A 19,897-nucleotide genomic window follows, 5' to 3' on the forward strand; every position below is an offset into this window, starting at 1 on the left:
GACTTTATGCAAATGATAATACTCTTATTATATAAGAATTTGAAAATAAAAAATTAAATTAAATTGGTTAGAACTCTAATTTTAAGAATTGAAAAAGATAAGAAATAAAAATGATAAGAGTATAAAGAGTAAATATGGGAAAATAAAGGGAGTGATAAGAGGAGTGGAGAGTGATATAGATAAGATTAAAATTTAGAAAGAGGTTAACAATACTTAAGAGACAGAAGTCAAAGGTAGAAGGAATATTTTATTCCTAAGTTAATTATAATTTTTGGGACTGAAACGGAATTAACCGTGAGCAAGCTGAAATGGAAATAGCTGTGAGCCAGGCCTACCTTACTTGATAATATTCTAACATTTTTAATTTCTAAAGTACCACTGGAAGGGCCGGCAGGGCGTTTCCCATCACAAAACTTGATAACACTCATAATTAATTCCTTACGAATACGATTGCAATTTTCATTTCCTTTCTTTGCCAAATCCATAAGCCAAAGCATAATAATGAGAATTTTTACCCAGCTACTCTGCTAACTGCTAGGGTTTGGACTTTGGACTTTTGGAGTTTGACTCGGACGCATGGTCAGAATATATCTTCTTTTTCTTTTTTTTTCTTTTTCCTTTTTGATTTTCCACAGCTTTGATCTATTTCTGCTTTCCGTCACTGAATTGAAAACTTTTGAATTCTTTTCTCTTCTTTCCGTTTGATGAATGATTTTCTGCTTTCTGCTTTCAGGTTTAATTTTTCATTTGATTTGACTTCTAATTTCTGATATGCTTTCTTGATTAGCAATCTTCACTAAATTCAAATAATGCTCTCTAATTATTGTTGTTGTTAAAGCTGCTTGTGCATCGAACCCATAACTCTTCACTTTCACATTCTTCTTCTGAATTCTGCATGCAAAACTTTCTAAAATTGTGTTATAATGGAAAGCCCATCCACTAGTTAGCTACTTGTGTTCCACTGCAATATGAAAAGGTGATGAATTGTCAAGTTCCCATGGCTATCTTGTGATTCACTTGCTTTTGTTCTGTTTACTCATTCCCTCTCCTTTCTTTTTCTCCTAAAAAAAATAATTTTAGGTTTTGTATTTTTGTTGGATGCAGAAACTACTAGACTTTTGACCCATCCCTTCACCTTCTTCTGATAAGGGACAACAAGGTGAGTAAATGCATTTTTTTGTATGAAAAAAAAAAAGGTTGAAAATCTTTTGGAGACTTGTAGTTAGAGTCCTTTGATGGTGCTCGTGAGTTACCTACTACTTCTGCTTTATTGGTTGGACATTTAATTAGTTTTTTCTCTGTTGCTTTGCGTATTGCAGCACATATCTGATTCTTTTGCTTCATATGTCTGTGCTCATTAACTTAATGCCATTTACTTTTATGATCTATCAGATTATATTGGCTACACTATTCAAATTCCTGTCTTTCATGCTGGAAATAAGTCAGTTTATTATAGAATTTGACTAAATTTGCCTGGATTGACAGATATAGTAACACTCAAGGTATGGGATGTCTGGTTTCAACTCCCAAGGATTCTGGGGGAAATAGGCGGAGGCCAGGAAATATTGGGGAAGTTTCTGTATATGTACCAGGTTTACGAATTCCCAAGTCTGTGGATTTCTTTCAATCACTCGGTGGTCACTTGTCAAAGACATTAGTGGAACGCCTTACTGCCTTGAGAACTCGTATAGTTGTTATGGCTGGCCAAGAAGCACCTACAATTACAAGAACAAGGAGGAAAACTGCTACACAGCATGGTTTGTTGCTGGCTAACCAGGTTTCCTAATAAACAGATTGTAGTAAGCATTTTTACTGAAATTTCAGTTGAAAATATGTCTTCAGGGGGTTCAACATTGGCAGATCTTCATCAGGCTCTTGAAGACTACTTGCCTGTGCTTTTGGGATTAGTTACAGATGGTGAAACATATTATTAAATTTCACTCCCTTGAAAAGGTTTATGTGCTGTATGAGGTGGAATCTAACATTATGGTTCATTGTTGTCATTCAGGGAGTCAGCTACAATATAAAGTACAGTTTATTTGGGTAAATCAGGAGGATGATGCTGAGGTCTGACTGTGGGTTTAGGCTGTTATTGTCAACATGCCTTCTATTTTCTTTTGTTGTATATTATTGGGTCGCTCTTCTCTTTGAGGAATAAGATTTGATGCAAAGCAATTTTTTTTGGCAGGAAACAGCAATGTTTAATGCTTGGTATGAGGTGTTGTCAGTATTGCATTTGATGGCGATGTTATTGTTATCACAAGCCAACTTATTGCTTCTTCCTAGGACATCTGCTGATGGTTATCAACCAAAAGTATCAGAAGGTATGTTGTTAAGAGAAAGAGAAGAAATTTCAATGCTGATTAATCTCTTGGGCTGCTATTGCTTTTGTTTTTCATTCTCCTACTCCAGACTTTTTGTTTTTCAAGTTTAAAAGGTTGATTACTGGCAAATCTGTTGACCCTTTCTTCTTAGCTTGGATTTTCAGTCTGGTTTTGCCCTTAATCATTTTTTCCATGGACCTAATGAGAGAGGACTGCCTTTTTCTCTCAATAAACAGAAAGCAGGCGAGCTTCTATTGATATTTTCTTGAAGGCTGCGGGGTACTTGGATTGTGCTGTCAGACATGTTCTTCCCCAGTTGCCATCTGAACTTAGGTGTACAAAGATGATATACTTGCAGTCAAACTTTCTTTAATATATTCACAATCAATTCTTGCGATAATAATTTAGTAACAATACGTTGGTCTCTACTTTGGTTGTAGGAGAAATTTGCCAGTAGACCTAGCAGAAGGAGTTCTTCGAGCACTATGTTTGCAGGCATTAGGACAGGTACTAACTTAATCTCTTGATTGATGTAGGCATGAACTGTTACGTTACTTGTGAATCAAGTTTACAAATGTGGACTTTGAGGATATCACTTGGTGAATTTGTTCTTATAATGAGTATGAATACATTTTGTGAGCAAAAATCTATTCTTTCATTATTCTTATATTCCTGTAAACACTTCATTGACAGTCTGAATATTGTTGCACAAAATCTTGTCTTATTTTTATTTGAGTCAATACTTTTTAGTTTTTATAATGTGTGGCCGTGTGCGTCTAAGAATCAATCGGCATAGACCTTGCATAGGCAGTTTTTTATTGTCTCATGGTTTAATGTTATTTTTGGTGTAGGGTGTTGATATCCAACTTGGAATGGCAATTGATAGTACCAAGGCTACTCTAGCTGTGAAACGAAGGCTTGCATGTGAGATGGTAAAATACTGGCAGCAGGTATGAATGCATCTTTTGTTTTTTCATTTCTTATGTTTTGACCTTGAATTCAGCTATACTTCTTGCTTTTATCAAATTTGCTTTCAATTTTCTTTGCATACTTAGGCAAATCAATAGGTTTAGGATTACCCATTCCAGTGCCAATCTAATTCATGCAATCAGTTTACCAAAAATTCACTTAATGAATCTCCAAGGATCTAGTTCTGGAGCTACACTTGAATGACTTCTTTATCCTACTTGGTATTGAGCATCTACTAGCGTTGCCAACGAATTTTCACACTAGAAGTCCTAAGTTTTTGATCCTCTCATGTGGATGAATGAATGGGTTTGGGTCCGCTTGGCCCAATCTGTATTCCAACATCATATATTGTTGTTTGTGTGTAGGCCTTGTATTATACTCTACTTCAAGTGTAGTATAAATGTGATTAAGGGTCTCCTAATAACCACACCTCACTCACAACTTTTGCCACTTAATGACTTTTCTCATGGCATTTTTTTTTATCATAGTTCGGTAACAAAGTTTTTGAAATTTTACTTATTCAGCAGAAGAAAACTGTGGTTTGTCTTCATTCTTCTCTAAGCCTTTCCTGAATCATTCATCTTGTCTCAATGTATTCATAAAAGTGTAGTTAGTGATTTTCAAACGTATACTGATATTTTTTTCCATTTCTTAACAGGCTCAAGATAATATTATGAATCTTCCACTATCAAATGGATGGGGTGAAAAGCATCGGCTTTTTATAAAATGGAAATACATTGAAGCTAAGGTACTTAACCTTTATTTTCTTTCTCTATTTTTTTAGTCATGAGAATTAAAGCATGGTTATGTTACTCTCCTAATGATTCTTAAACTCAAATATTGGTTTATGGTATTTGAAGAAATAATAAACAATATGTACTTGATGTAGCAATTTCAATTAAAGGGATATTTACTGGACTTTCTAGCTGCATGAACTATGTTATGATAGTAATCAGTTATGATAGTATCTCTAGGATTTATTGTATCATATCTTTGACTTTCTTTATTTGTATATCTAGTTACTAGTATAAATAGGTCATGTAACATAATGCATAGATGCAAGGAAATATTTTTAAGAATTCTTTTCTCTTTTCTCTCTCTTTTCCTCTTCTTTTTTACGGCTGTAATAGCAAAAACAGTAAGTTGTAACAGAAGCAGCCTTGTTTCTTCTTCTTCTTCCTCTCTCTCTCTCTCTCTCTCTCACTCTCGATTTTACATGGTATCAGAGCCAACCGAGTCTCACCGCCCCTTACATTATAAAGCCCAGCCTGTGTCAACCCTTCAACCAAAAAAGGGCCACCGGAAGCCATGCGAGTGGGCCACATGCTCCATCCTATTTTTCCTACCCTACTCCCATGCGCCGACGCGTGAGGGTGTGTGGGCCACCCCTCCAGCCACTGCTTTCCTCCATGAATCTTCCTGTCGTCCATCCACCTACGGTGGTGCTGTCCCCATACTTATTCAACCTCGATTTCTATTTTTAATTAATTTTCTCTCTCCCTTGCTATGGATACTGTGATCTCTTTGGAGGCAATCTAATATCATGGAAGAGTAAGAAACAAGATGTTGTAGCGAGATCTAATGCAGAAGCTGAATATCGGGCTATGACTCTAGTTGCTTGTGAGCTAATTTGGTTAAAACAATTACTTCAAGAGTTGGAACAAGAAACTGTCAGCCCAATGAAGTTAATATGTGATAACCAAGCAGCATTGCATATTGCCTCGAATCCAGTGTTTTATGAAAGAACCAAGCACATGGAGATTGATTGCCATTTTATAAAGCAAAAGATTGAGTCTGGATTTATCTCTTACAAATGATCAGTTAGCAGATGTTTTAACTAAAGCTCTTAAAAAGCCTTGCATCGAATATACATGTAACAAGCTAGGAGCCTATGATTTGTATGCTCCAGCTTGAGGGGGAGCGTTGTGATAGTAAATTGTTATGATAGTATCTCTAGGATCTATTGTATCATATCTTTGAATTTCCTTATTTGTATATCTAGTTACTAGTGTAAATAGGTTATGTAACATAATGTATAGATGCAAGGAAATATTTTTCAGAATTCTTCTCTCTTTTCCTCTACTTTCTCACGGCTGTTACAGCCTAACAGTAAGCTGTAACCGAAGCAGCCTTGTTTCTTCTTCTTCTTTCTTCCTCTCTCTCACACTCGATTTCACAAACTATATTTCTCTTCTAGATAAGAAAGAGATTAGCAACAAATTAGACAAGGGCATCAGCATGATGAATAAAGAGTGAGTGGCACATTATTATGGGAGAACTGTGATGGACAGATTTTGGACTGCATTAAGGCTTAGTTTAGCAATGCTTCTAAGAAGCACTTTTGGGACAAAAAACGCTTTTGAGGAAAGCTAAAATTTTCTGCTTTTGGAAAAGCGCTTTTGGGACAATTTTGGGCTTTTGAAAAGAACTTTTTCTCTTAAAAGCGTCTTGTTTAGGAATGCTTTTATCTTAAAAGTGCTTTTTGTCCCAAAAATGCTTCTTAGAAGCATTGCCAAAGTGGCCCTAAGTGACTGTGAAAGAGGAAAAGTGAGGAACATGGAAATTGAAACAAATGACAAATAGGAAAAAATGCCATTTTGGGGTACAATAGTAGCAGTAGTGTTTAGTGGGAAGAAAGAAAGAAACATCCATACACTGCCATTTGGTTTGCATAGTTTGAGCCAAATTTTCATTAACTGAGCATGTATATTTGAATAATTCTTTATTATTTTCTTTTGGCTGAGTGGTATGCCTCTACAATTTTGTTTTGTATTCAAGACCCAATAATAACATCATTTTTAACCTTGCAGAATTATTTCACAACTAATATAGTAAAACGAAAAATCTTAACCCTCTACCAGGGATGATGAATTTCTGCTCCTTTTTCTCTTTTAAGACCCTATAGCTAGCTGTATAGGGATTCTTGGATGCTACACCTTTGAGTAAACATAACTATTAACTTTGTATTTCTACTGCACAAGACATTCTCAGGCATGGTGCCTATATCTGTATGATGACTTGTTTCTGTAGAAGGGATTGGTCATGTCAACTTTGGGTCTTATCTATTAGCTATTAGGATTGTACCTAAATAGTTCAAATTTATTCTTTCTGAGATCAAATTTCTTTTATGATGTTACTTCTGTATCACAATAATAAAATGAGGCGTACATTTTACTTTGGGGACGCTTATCCTGATGATGAGTAGGGTTCTTCTGTCTTTCTAAATTTCGATGTGAAATGAGCTTTTGAGTTTGAAATATGGTTATTGTGTGCAAACTTTACGTTGGCATTTAGGAAGTAATTCAATAGAAACTGAAAATTTCAAAATTTTATCTACTTTAATTGAATTCTACCGAGGAGTAAAATTATGTAAAGATTCTGAAGTTCGACTCTAGGAAAAGTATCACTATTTTGTTATGCTTACTGTGCGCTTACCATCTGAAATATTTGAAATGTGTAATGCTTTATGTAGATGCAAAGGCTGATGTTTCAATAATGCAATTTATGAATCTTTTACCTAATTGACGTAAATCTCTCTTTCCTTAAAGTAGAATTCTTTTTTCTTTTTTCCTTTGAAGAACTGACAGTGACAATCTTAATGAGCCTACTTCAGATTCAGCTACTAACTATAAAATAAATGGAATGAATTTTGAAAACTTTTTCTCTTCTTTTTTACTTGGATTTCAGCCAGTCAAGGAGCCATAGATGGATTATACATGCAAAATCTCTTTTGTTCACTTCTATTTTTGTAGGTTTGAGCTGACCTTTCTGTATGAAACCATCTTGTTAGACAGTAATGATGCACGCAACATGTTTTTTTTTCTACTAATATATGATGCTAGTAATTATGACTCTCTTGAGGTTTCATTTCCTGGCTTGCGGTAGTTATTTAATTATATTTGTTGATTTATACAAACACAGGCTGCAGCATATTATTATCATGGTTTGATTCTTGATGAGGGAAATACAGAGAAATCTCATGGTATGGCTGTAGCTGCTTTTCAAGCTGCTGATGAATATTTCAAAGAAAGTAAAAGGGCTTGTGAGGTATTTAATGCAGCTCATCCTTTATCCAGGTAACTTATATTGGATCATCTCTGGATTTACATTTTTTCTTCCATTCACCCTTTAGCTTTTGGATTGCTAATTGGCTTTTTGCGGTCTGACATTTATCCACTATCAGCGTGTTTGGTTCACGTAATAGAATGGATTAGTGGTATAAAATAGTTATTATCAATTTTGGTTCATCCAAACAAGACATTGTCGGAGTATTATATTAATTTTATGTTCGGTTAGTTCAATGACTAGGGTTTTAGTGAATTTAAAAGACTAATGTTATGGCCATGGGTTATGGATTGAGTCACTGGATAATTCACAAGAAAACCTATTTTGATTGATAAAGCCCTATCCTTGTAGCATTTCCTACCTTGTGAAGAATTGAACTGTTGAAGGGAGTTCCTAACCTTGGAACTCGTCAAAGGAAGTTCCTAACCTTAGACTCGTCAGGAAGTGAAAATCTTAAACTTCTATAAATTGGAATAATTTTCTGTCTTATTTTATTACTAAGACTTGCCCCCTTAAATAGTGGTTACATAGAGTTTTATTCTTGTTAAGAAATTAAAATTAACTTTTAGAATAAGAAACTATAATTTAGGACTTTTAATTGCTATAAAACACTTGCTAAATTAATTATTCTAATTAGGAATATTATTAAAACAAACTTATTTGTCTTCTGTCCATTTTTGGTGCCTTTGACTTCCTTGTCTTGCCCAGAAAGGCAACCGTAGCAAATAATTTATCCTTGCATAAAAGCAATCATAATTTCTTGTAGAATGATACTAGTAAATTATAATAATATTTCATAAAATTGCATTTTGTTTCTGTATTTTTTTCAAAAGAAATTTTCTTCTCCATTTTCGTTTTTTGCTTCTCTCTCTTTTTTTTTTTTTTTTCACTTCCAGAAACCAAATCATGGCGTGGGGGCACTGGCACCCCCTACCACTAGATTGCTTTGTGCTCTAGACTAGTACTTCTGGCATCCTTTTTGTCACTTTAACCTAAAAATCTCATCCTTTGGAGGTGTTGGTGGTGCCAATGAAAATTTTTGGTGAAAATTCTCTCAGAAGACATTTGGTTCAAGTAATCTCACATTCCGAGGGTAGTATAAGATTTCAGAATGATATTCTTTCATTTAGATTTCGAAGGTTACCTTGATCCAATAATCGTAAAATTCCAATAGTATTAAGATCCCAAAATATAGGAGGTAATCTCAATACTACACCTCTTCCTTGGTAATCTATATTACTTTCGTAACCTGAGATTTTTTACAATTTTACCTTCATTTTTAATGACTTTAATTCATTTGACTTAAACGAAAACAAAGTAATAATAAAAACTAATGAACCAAATTGTCTGGTCCTTTAATATATTTTTCAAGAAACATTTCAATTATATATATTTATTATTAGTTGAGAAGAATTAATATTTTGTGCATTATGTTACATTTTGTCTATTACATTCCAATTGAAATGCTTCATTTATAACAATTTTATCATTTGTTTTATCATTTCGGCTAAATTTTACCTCAAATTATAACAAATAACTTGTTTTAATAAAAATATATATTTTAATTCTCTTTTCCTCATCACTTTAGTCAAAAGAGAAGCCTGGCTACTTATTATTTTCCTTCAATTCCAATTGATATGAAATTAATTTACCCCATAAATACTTTCATTTATCAATAAAATAAAATACTATAATCTTCTACTTTTGTGTAGTAGAAAATATAAAAAAAATGCAAATTCTATGAGGAGAATTTAGTAAAATGTGTTTTTAGTAATTTTACATTCTGTCTATTGAATAACTAAATTTTACATTTTAGTCAAATGAACCAAATAAGGTAATATAACATACCCTGTAATGTGCTAAGTAATTTATATTCCTATAATCCTATTATCAGAGGTAACTTACATTACATGAACCAAACGCCATAATTTTATTATATATGTGAGGATAAAACATCCATACTCTATGTTTTCTGTCCTCCATGATAAATCTGCATAATTTATTCTTCAGCTTTTCTGAATTTTTTGAAGCCTCTAACTATGTTCTTAGGTCATCCCACTTAGGTAATCTTAGGCTTGTGAACTCCTATGGTTGTTTTGGTGGCCAAGGGCTGTTCACCAATAAAACCCACGTGGGTTTGAACCTTGGGGGAGCAAGTGGTAGGCTTTTATTTGGGCAGTCTGTGTGTGGTGTGGGTATGTCCTTACCATGGGTGTGTGAGTACTAACCCTTTAATTGTACATTACCAAAAAAAAAAAGGTAATCTTCGGCTTGTAAGAACATGAAATGAATAAAAAGGTTGCTATGCAACTACAATCCTATCGTCTATGTAGGGGTTAAAAGTTCATGCTCATTCCTGGCCATTCTAAGCCCTATAATGTTGCTGCTGCTCGTTAGTAGTTATTGAGTTGGTCATAAAAAAATACCCATTAAAAGTCTTCCCTTCTCATTATTAATACTTAATGTTTTACCTGCTCCTACAATTGGCACAAAAATACCATATTAGGTGCTATAATTGTATATTGTTGCCATGAACTATTCTTGATGTCAATGAACAAAGTTTTGGGGTGATGAGATTAGAAATAACGGAGAAAGGAGAAACAAAGAGGAAAATCAAGGGCTAAGGTGAAGGAAGAAATATAGGAAACTAAGGAAAAATTGAGAGGGAGAGAATTCTGAAGTCATCATTATACCATTGACCTATGTAAATATTTAAGTATTTGCAGCATTAAATATTTATTTAATATTGATATCCGTTTTTAAGCATAACACTATCCTTTAATTGGACCAGATGGTTCTATTAGTTGGAGAGGGAATTGAGACCCCATTTGTTTAACTAGTGTCATGAGGCTAGAACTTTAGTTTAGCAAACCGCGCGGTTATAGGTGATTTCTTTACTTTAAATCCGCCTAAGTCAATCTTACTCTTGAAAATGAGAATTCAAAAAGGCTAAAGCACCGAGATAAAGTAGAAGCAACTCGGAAAGACAAAAGGATTTAAATCAAATAAAAAAAAGCACAAGAAATAATAGCACACCAAGTATTTGAGTAAATTCTCTCAAATATTCTTTTAACTTTGAATGATATACAAGGGATGAAGTGATTAAAAATGAGGGGGAAATCTCTATTTATAGTTGAGTTCCCTCAGATCTAATGGTGTAGATTGAATTACATCAATGACTGATATTACTGCTTATCTATAAGATGAGAGTCTTAAGAGATTTAAACTCTATACAGTTTTATCTCTTAGGATTTACATTAACCATGGTAACTCTAGTTTTACTGGAGTGTTTCACTAGGCCACCAAGGCTTCAAGTAGATGGGCTTCACCATGTGTTCCACGAATTGGACCAGTTCAAGTGGATCAATTGAACCCAATTTAATTAATTCACCGTCATGAGATGCTCTGTGCGCACTCGTCACTGGCTTTGATGCGCGGCCTGTGACACTAGACTTAAGGTTTTTTTCCTAATAGTTTATAAGATGCAAAGCAACAATCTCGTTACCAAGAGTCATTTTCATTACTTGAGTGCCTATAGTAAGACAAGGAAAAGAGCAAAAGGCTTTAAGAAAAATATTCATCTGACAAATGGGGGCCCAGCTCCCCAGTGAGGTATTTTATTATCTACAATAGAGCGATGCAAAAGAGTACCTTATTAGTAGCAAAGTCTGTTAGTCCCTTGATGCACATCTTGTAGTAAATTTAAAATCCATATAATTCACAACACTTTCCTCTTTAATCCCAGCACATTTGGTAACGAATTTCCCTGGATCAACAAGAGAAGTGTCATGTGGGAGAATTAAATCAGTCAGAATTTGGGGCTAGTTACTTAATGGGAAATGATCAAAACAGAAACCACTAATTTCAAATCACAAGCATCAACTAATTCCCCCCAATAGACCTTTGAATAGATAGCACACTGTGCAAACAAGTTATCCACATCTTGTAGGTGCACTTTCTTTTTTCTTTTACATATCCAACATCATCCTCTTATCCATTAATATGGTTCTTGCCTCACTGGTGTGTCCTTTCAAAAGTAATCTTCCTCTGATAATCAAAGTTCCAATATTTCATTCCTCAATGCCCTGCTTCAGAAGTTAAGCTTGTTCTGGATCATGTGAAATTGTGTGATCTTTGGTATTGCTTGGAAAACACTTAATTGAATAACCACTAACCGGTTAGAACTCGTAGCTACCAGCTTTCTCTTCTCCAAAAAACAGAAGCTGTTCAAAACATTATTTGCAAAAAGTTTGAGTTTTGGGGAGCTATAAAAGTGGAAGCTATATTGGTGCTTTAAACGAAAGCTGTAGTGAAAAATTTATAGACATTCAATAAGATTTTTAAGTTGAAAAATTTTCTTGGTCGTATCACATAAAGTCAATTTGATGACATTGTTTGGTAGCTCTACCCTAATTATTATTCTTGTTGCCCTGGTTGGGCCAATTAGGCTCAAGGACTGTTGGTATTGAAGGCAAAAATTTCTTATTCTTAGCAGTGCTCCCATCCTTGAGTTCTAAATTGAGATTGCCCTTCTCAGCGGTGATACTATTCATAAATTCTAACAATGAGATGCCCTTGGATTGCCCATAATTAGAGGCGGCAAAATGAGCCCCAAAAAATAGACCCTAACAGGCCTGCACCTAGAAAAGCTCGAACCCGAACTTGAAAAGCCTCAAACCCCAAAAAATTAAACCCAAATTTAACACTAAAAATAAAACAATTATATATTTTATATATAATAAAATAGTAATTTTTGTGGAAATGAGATTACCACTGTCACACATAAGCAAAAAAGCTTTATGTTCTCTTATTGCTTTTTATTTGCATTATTTATTTTAGCTTTTGGTTCGTTTTCATTTGCATTATTTTAGCTTAAGATTCTTGTAACATAAATTTACATTGGATCATTTAATTCTTAGCTTAGATGATTCAAATATAAGAAATATTTATACGTTGACAAGCAACATCTCTTACCCCAACTATTGGTAAAAGAAGACAAATTACAATTATACATTTTACAATTCTAAGTACAATTAGAAATTCCAAATTATATGTAAATATTAAAATACAAAAAAATACATCAAATAGGTTTTTAATGGAAATGATAAAAAATAGAACAACATAATCTTGATTAATATATAAAATATTCAATTCATTTGTGGACTGTCAAAAAAACAAATCAATAATGAAAATTGATTAAAAATATATTTTAAATTTATCGTGAATGGCAATCCATTTAATAAAAAAACATAATATGAAAAATTTCTAGTAAATTGTTATTAAATCCATAGAATTATCTTTTTTTTTATTATTTGTTTTATCATAAGTAGCACCAAAGAGATATATGTAGAGTTTGCTAAAATTTATGCGTTTTTATTATTTCTTTTATCATAAGTAGCACCAAAGAGATATAAGTAGAGTTTGCTAAAATTTATGCGTTTCTATGATATAATTATAAAACTATCATGAATGTTTAAATTGTTAAAATATTTACTTTTAAAGTTTTTTAAATATTAGTGCATATTATCTAATTTAATTTAGTAATTATTTTATCAATATACCTTTTTTGTTATCCAATGAAAAAATAGTTCTTAAACTTTTATTATTTGGGATAATAGTTTTAATAAAAATATAATTAAAAATATTGTATCACAAGTTCCAACAAAAGTTTACTTAAAAATAATGATAAATTAATAATTTATATTGAGATGTAAACATTTGAATTATAATGCAGAACAAACCTGAGCCTAAACCTAAGCCTCAATCTAAAAAAATCCCAGACTCAAAATGCCTGAACTCAAAAAAAAAAACATGATCCTGAAAAGTCCAAACCTAGAAAAGCTTGAACTCGACCTAAAAAATTCCAAACCTAAAAAGACCTGAATCGAAATAACTCAATCTAAACCCGTTGGAATCGGCTTGATTGCTACCTCTAACCATAGCTATCAAACTATAAAGAAATGATATGTTGGGAAAAATTCCTAAGTCATCTCTTAGCAAGGAAGCACTTTTGCAGCTTCATTTAAATAACATAAAATTTGAAAATACATTTATTTGTTTGTGTAAAAATAAAGAAAAAAATTCAAAAGTTCTATGAAATTTCAAAAGGAAGTTAAGCAACTTAAACTTTTTATTCAAAATTCACCTAAAGGTGTAGTTTCTCAAAATTTCTGAAAACCCTTTTATTTAATTTACATGGTCCCGTTATACAATAAAAACTTAAACCACAAAATATCATTTTAATAACTTTAATATATTTTTTTTAAAATCTAATGGTACCCTTATTGCATATTTTTCCATAATGGATGTATTTTTTATTTTAAATACTATTAATTTTATAATTATTTTTATCTCATGAAATTCATATTTGCTAATGTAATTTATCTAAACAAAATAATTAAAAATACTAGCATTTGAAATGATACATAAAATATTTTACTTTCAAATTTCTTCAAGATATTAAAATTCTCCATCCCATGACATTGTAAAAGCTTTTACATCCTTGTTATTTTTTGTCCATGATTAAACCTACTAGCTTTATGACAAGGATCCTCCTAAACTGCACTTAGTGTCATCATAAATTTTCCCATAGAACCAATTAGTTACATTATTGGCGAACCTAGTAGTTTCTTCCTAGTAAATCATATATTTTGGTTGGTCAAATGACATCACTGAAACAATTCATTGATTGTTTCTGGCTGATCTTTGAATTCACTAGCTTGGCTTTCCTTGAAAAAGTTTTTGGTCAGGCTTTTGTGAATTGGGCACGCTAGAATTATCGTATCTAGGTATCCTACCACTCCATATGAAGCTATGAGCCAAAGACTTGGCCTTGGTAATTCTTACTCTTCCTAAGATTGGTAGCACAAGCTGATCTCTTTAGTTGTCATCACAATCTTTTTATTATAAAAGAAATAATTATATAAAATGATGCATAAACTGCTACGTTCAGTAGTCTTACTAGATTATGACTTTACACTAATATCTGATGCCAGTTAATGCTTTGGTATAAAAAAATTGGCTAAAGTAATATAACAAAAGAGCTTCTATACTTAAATCAATTTGTCTAGGTAAGTTCCTATACTTTTGTTACACTCGAATAAACCCTTTTACCTTTTAATTGTGCCTAAATAAACCTGTAACCTTTAATTTGCACTTGAATAAAACCTTAAATTAATCAAAATTTCATTTCAAATATGGGCTTATCTGGATACAAATCAAAGAATAAGGGTTTATTTGGATACAAATTAAAATATAAGGCTTTAAGAAAACTGAAACAGTTTATTGGCTCTTTTAATATTTTAGCCTTTAAAATTTTGAAAATTAGTGGATGCCTTAGTCAACTTGGTAATGGAACTCTTATCATATTCCTTCTTTGGACTCATTTTTTAACATTCAAAGACAAATATCTCCCATCCTCTCATCTTATAATAAATTATTTCAATAACGAGGATTTATCAGATAACATCTTTAGTGTGCGATTCATTGATTTCAAGTTCCGCCTAAATGTACTTCATCTAGATTTCATGTCTAAAGTCATTACGCTGTGCATTTTGGAGTACAACTCTGTGCTGGGCCTTCTGAGGTTTGGCTGAAGTGGGTTGCCTCGTGCTTAGAATATTTGTTTAATTGACAGCATGATGGTGTTATGAGATAATAAGATTTATTGGTTCATTTTCGTTGGAATCAAGTACAAATAGTTAATTTAAATTTCCCAATAATGATAGACTAGAGATGTATGTTTGTTTTGCTGCGTAGGTGGGACTTGAGATGGTAAAATAATGTTCCAACATAATTTCCATAATTCAAATACGCTTGCTCTGTTTGGCTTGGATCTCTATTTTTGCTTTTAACTGGCAAAGTTGGCATTTTCTTTTTAATAATTGTTGGTGCAGAAACCCACCTCTTTGGGGAACCATGAAGTATCTATCCGAGAAAATTCCGAAAGACACTTCTAGCAAGGTGCGGATAAACCGTGATCTCTACTCTTATGAAAAGTAAGTCTTATGGTTTCTAATTACAAATTCGGGGGCAAATAGTTTTGCATAATAAGCCAAATACAATAACCTGGGCAATGGTAATGTTTTTAGAATCATGGAGACGGCTCCAACTTTGCCAGATTTTGCTCTAGCATTGAAACCTGATGAATATCAGCTACCTCCAGCGGATCCCTCCTGGAATGAGAATGTACAGTTGAGCCATATTGGCATTAACCAGGTTAACCACGATAAAAGATAATAGGTGATAAATCGTAAATTTGTATCAAAGAGATACAGATGCGGATGCAAGGGCCGTTCAGTTCATTCACAAACGATGATATTCATGTTAGATAAGGTGAATTGAAGGTGGACTTCACCAACTGTGATTGTTTGTGTGATAGATGAGGTCCATCCACTTGTAGCTTTTCTTTTTCTTATTGTTGCATTGCTTCAAAATATCTTTTTTTCCCCATAAATAAAATATATGCTGTGATGTTATAAGGCCTTCATGAAGCACATATTGCGTGTAAATTGTTTGATCGCAAAAGTGCAATTGTTCTATCGTTTCTTTATATTCCCTTTCCTTTTTATTTTTCTTTTTTGATTATTTTTTCCTTTTTTATTTTTTTACTTCAATGTTATGTAATATTTATTGTCGTTAATTATACCATTAATCTTGTATTATACAATCTCTTCAATTTGAGTACCTAAAGAATTAAGCACTAAATTTCCGTTAAACAAAGTATTAGAAGTATATAAAGTTGTTGTATTATGCACCCGTATTAGAAGTTTGCCTAAGGAATCTATACAAGACAACAATCCAATTTCCTTCATTTTTACTATTAAAGGGTAAATGTGGATAGAGGGTCAATTGCTAAAGGAAAAGGGCCCAAAATGTCTCTACCTCAAGTAGCAAAATTGGAGGGTTAATTGGCTGGAGAAGGATGAGAGAGTTTCTGGCAGGGCTCACACTTCATGACTAGATATAGTGCGTCTTTTTGAGGAGTAGGTCAATAATAACATTAGCGCAGGACCTCCTTTTGGGCAAGTGTTCTCACTCCCGAGTGATGACCGTATATCTGTCTATTAATATATATCTAAGAGGTTAATATTAGCCAGTATAAGATGAATTGACATTATAATGTGGTTCCATCAAAACAAATTTGATTGTTGGGATCATCCAAGTATCTTCATTTTCGATGTTAAAACTTTGTTGAGTTCTTGTATAACAGGGTCGCTCCTTGTATGCTAGCAATATCTTCCCTTGTTGTATCTTGATGGATGAGGGAAATTGTTGCAACTTAATCATTTTCATTTTTTCCATGTAATGACCTGAAAATTTCTCCGAAATTTGGAAATTTGAGTCATTCCGTGAAGTAAAACTAAGATGTATTCTTAGAATAGTTTTTGAGTTTTTCCGAAATTTAGAAATTTGAGTCATTCCGTGAAGTAAAACTAAGATGTATTCTTGGAAAAGTTTTTGGGTTATTCTTATAACTTAGTATAATTTAATTTCAAGGTTAAATTTCTTTCAATTAGATAGAATTAAAGAGTTAGGGATTTGAGGCATAAATTATTTTTTAAGAAAATCAAAATGGAAGGGTTAAACGTCTTAGGACTAGAATTATGATTAGCATTCATGGGAGGGTTTATTAAGTAGTTTGACCAATGTGCCATTAGAAGAAAAATCCCAATTTGTTATTTTGAATAGGAGGGAATGATTTATGAGGCTCTCATTTTCACAAGAGCTTACGACAAATATGACAATCAAATTCTCTCAATTTTCTTTCATCTTTTCTTCTTCAATTCTTAATCCAATTTCGTTTATTCAAGTTTGGCAAGTAAGATTTCAACTAAATCTTTCAACATTCAATTGCTTTAATTAATTTCTCTATTTGTTCGCATTCTCATTAATCTTATCTAATGTAGTGTAACACCCCGAACCCGAGACCGTCACCGAAGTCGAACACAAGGTGTTAACAGACTTTTAAAAATTTTCCAGACACTGCCAATCTGCGTAATAGTCGCTTTAAAAATCATATCTTGAGTTTCACAACTCGAAAATCAGTTTCGTGATTTTTCCCTGAAACTAGACTCACATGCCCATCTACATATTTTTTTCTAGAATTTTTGGTCGGGCCAATTAGTACAGTTTATTAGTCAAAATCTCCCATGTTACAGGGATCGACTACCCTGACCTTTGCGCATTACGACTTGGATATCTCCTTGTACAGGGCTCCAATACTGATGCCGTTTGTTTCTATAGAAACTAGACTCAGAGAGGAATCTATACATATATGGTATGACTCCTAATTATCTCTGGTTAATTTAAGGTAAATTTTCAAAGTCGAAACAGGAGATCCAGAAACCGTTCTGGCCCTGTTTCACGAGAACTTTAATATCTCTTAATATACTGTTCATATGATTGTTTCGTTACTTTCATATGAAAATAGATTCATCAAGGTTCGATTACATAATTTATTCACTATTTAATTCCATTCCTACAAATTTTTGTGATTTTTCAAATCCACACCACTGCTGCTGTCAGCATCTGTTTTCAAGGTAAACTTTACCTATTTCGTGGTTACCATGGACCAACTAGGGTTTTGTCATACATAGGTCCACATATGATCATATTTAGCCATTCCAATGGCTGATCATTTGCCCAACACTTCCATTCCAAACCATAGTCACATCGTGAAACCATATATACATACATAAACACAAATGGTCTAATGCCATACTCCACTTCTACGAGCCATTTTCGCATGGCTTTACACACATACATCACAAAAAGTACTTAAACAACAGGGGGTAGTCCTATACATGCCATATCCAGAGTTCAACTAAAAGAGTACCAAAAGAGCTTTGATAGTGTGGATGACTTCGACTTCGCTGATCCCGAATCCGATAGCTAACGAACAAAATCTATAAAACAGAGAGCCAAAACAACCGGGTAAGCATTTTAAGCTTAGTAAGTTTCAAGTAATGAAATCGGCTTTGACTAAAGTATTACATTCACATAGCTAACTAAGTCACTTTATTAACACACATTCTCATAATCATACTTACTTCACACTTCATCAACATATATACACAAGGTATCAACCTTTCTAAAAGCCGAAAATTCATTAGTCGATTTCACGAAGACTATTTAAAACTAATCGACTTTTCTGAAGCACATGCAAACATACCTTATCGTTCGGTTTAGTCGAGCGTATTAATAGAATTTATTACAACACCAAGCGCTCACATTCAAACCCAAGTCTCTTCGGTATTTAACCGGATATAGCCACAAACACATTTGCCTTCGGGTCTTAACCCGGACATATCAACTTGCATAATTGCCTTCGGGTCTTAGCCCGGATATATCAACTTGCATAATTGCCTTCGGGACTTAGCCCGGATATATCAACTCGCATAATTGCCTTCGGGTCATAGCCCGGATATATCAACTCGCGTAATTGCCTTCGGGTCTTAGCCCGGATATATTCCAATGCTCATGCACACATATATCAATAATCATAACACATCCATATCATTTCTTCGTTACTAAGGCTCAAACACAAAACATTTATTAAACCTTTCAAATTTCGGCTCAATAGCCACACACAAAGAGCATGATTTCAATTGGCTTTATAACATAGTCTCTAAGCACATTCGACTATCCGTCATAGTATGACTAATCATTTCAATATAATTCAAGTAGGGTCATTACTCGAAGACTTACCTCAGATGTCGTCGAACGACTTCAATGGCTATTCAATTACTTTTTCCTTCCCTTTATCGGATCTAGTTCCCCTTTGCTCTTGAGCTTAAGTTCAACAAAATTTAAAATAGTCATTAATCGACTATTCAAGTATTACTTTCAGAATAATATATATATTGATCCGACTTTCACACACATAGATTATAGTAAGCTTTATAATAATCAATAAATAATTCATTGGCAAATTTTCATTAATGTTTACAACAAAATCACATATTCACTACGAGCTGTTTTCCTGAGCAGTAGTTACTAAATTATTTATAACTTGAGCTACTAAACTCCAAATCACTTGCCGTTAATTTTCCCTGAATATAGACTCGTATATCTTCCATCCATAAAATTTTCAGAATTTTAGGCTTGGCCAATCAATACCAGATTTTTCTTAAAGTTTCCCCTGTTTCACTGTTTGACTATTCTGACCACTCTTCACTACGAATCCAATTTCTCATTTTACAGAATTCAAAATGTGTTTTATTTGATCTCATTTGAAACTAGACTCATTAAGGAGTCTAAGCATATAAATTTTATCTTATAATCATTTTTGTACAATTTATAATGATTTTCTAAAAACAGAACAGGGAATCCAGTAGTCATTTTGACTCAGCCCCACAATACTTCAAATATCTCAAGATCGGTAACTCTTTTGTTTTTATAGTTTCTTTTGTAAGAAAATAGACTCTTCAAGCTTTAATGACATAATTCACTCAGCTTCTAATTCAACTCCTACAAATTATGGCGATTTTCCAAAATCACCTTACTGCTGCTGTCCCCAAACAGATTATTACCAAATC

The 19,897-nt window shown here is 33.1% G+C and overlaps 1 protein-coding gene across 3 annotated transcripts; it reads left to right on the forward strand.

Annotated features, from left to right (window-relative positions):
• The first annotated feature begins 327 nt into the window (after positions 1-327).
• Positions 328-15,909, forward strand: LOC107943083 (uncharacterized). 3 transcript variants are annotated; one of them, XM_016876811.2, is made up of 13 exons: positions 328-579; positions 1,105-1,159; positions 1,486-1,757; positions 1,843-1,917; positions 2,009-2,067; positions 2,189-2,324; positions 2,561-2,657; positions 2,765-2,831; positions 3,176-3,274; positions 3,952-4,041; positions 7,215-7,369; positions 15,254-15,355; positions 15,449-15,909. In XM_016876811.2, exons 3-13 carry the CDS (start codon positions 1,505-1,507, stop codon positions 15,594-15,596), a joined length of 1,281 nt encoding a protein of 426 aa, XP_016732300.1. In that variant the 5' UTR covers positions 328-579; positions 1,105-1,159; positions 1,486-1,504; the 3' UTR covers positions 15,597-15,909. The 3 variants fall into 3 exon arrangements, with proteins under 3 accessions (XP_016732300.1, XP_016732302.1, XP_016732301.1); XM_016876813.2 differs by having other exon boundaries at positions 372-976; XM_016876812.2 differs by lacking the exon at positions 328-579 and adding an exon at positions 623-733.
• Positions 15,910-19,897: the final 3,988 nt, after the last annotated feature.

The sequence above is a fragment of the Gossypium hirsutum genome, chromosome A03, assembly GCF_007990345.1.
Source record: "Gossypium hirsutum isolate 1008001.06 chromosome A03, Gossypium_hirsutum_v2.1, whole genome shotgun sequence".
Classification (NCBI taxonomy): Eukaryota; Viridiplantae; Streptophyta; class Magnoliopsida; order Malvales; family Malvaceae; genus Gossypium; species Gossypium hirsutum.

Excerpts from the sequence above, each read along its gene's own strand:
- LOC107943083 (XM_016876811.2), top strand. The coding sequence starts at position 1,505 with ATGGGATGTCTGGTTTCAACTCCCAAGGATTCTGGGGGAAATAGGCGG. Across the intron at positions 1,758-1,842 it reads GAAAACTGCTACACAGCATG|GGGGTTCAACATTGGCAGAT; the intron begins GTTTGTTGCTGG and ends ATATGTCTTCAG. Across the intron at positions 15,356-15,448 it reads GATCTCTACTCTTATGAAAA|AATCATGGAGACGGCTCCAA; the intron begins GTAAGTCTTATG and ends TAATGTTTTTAG.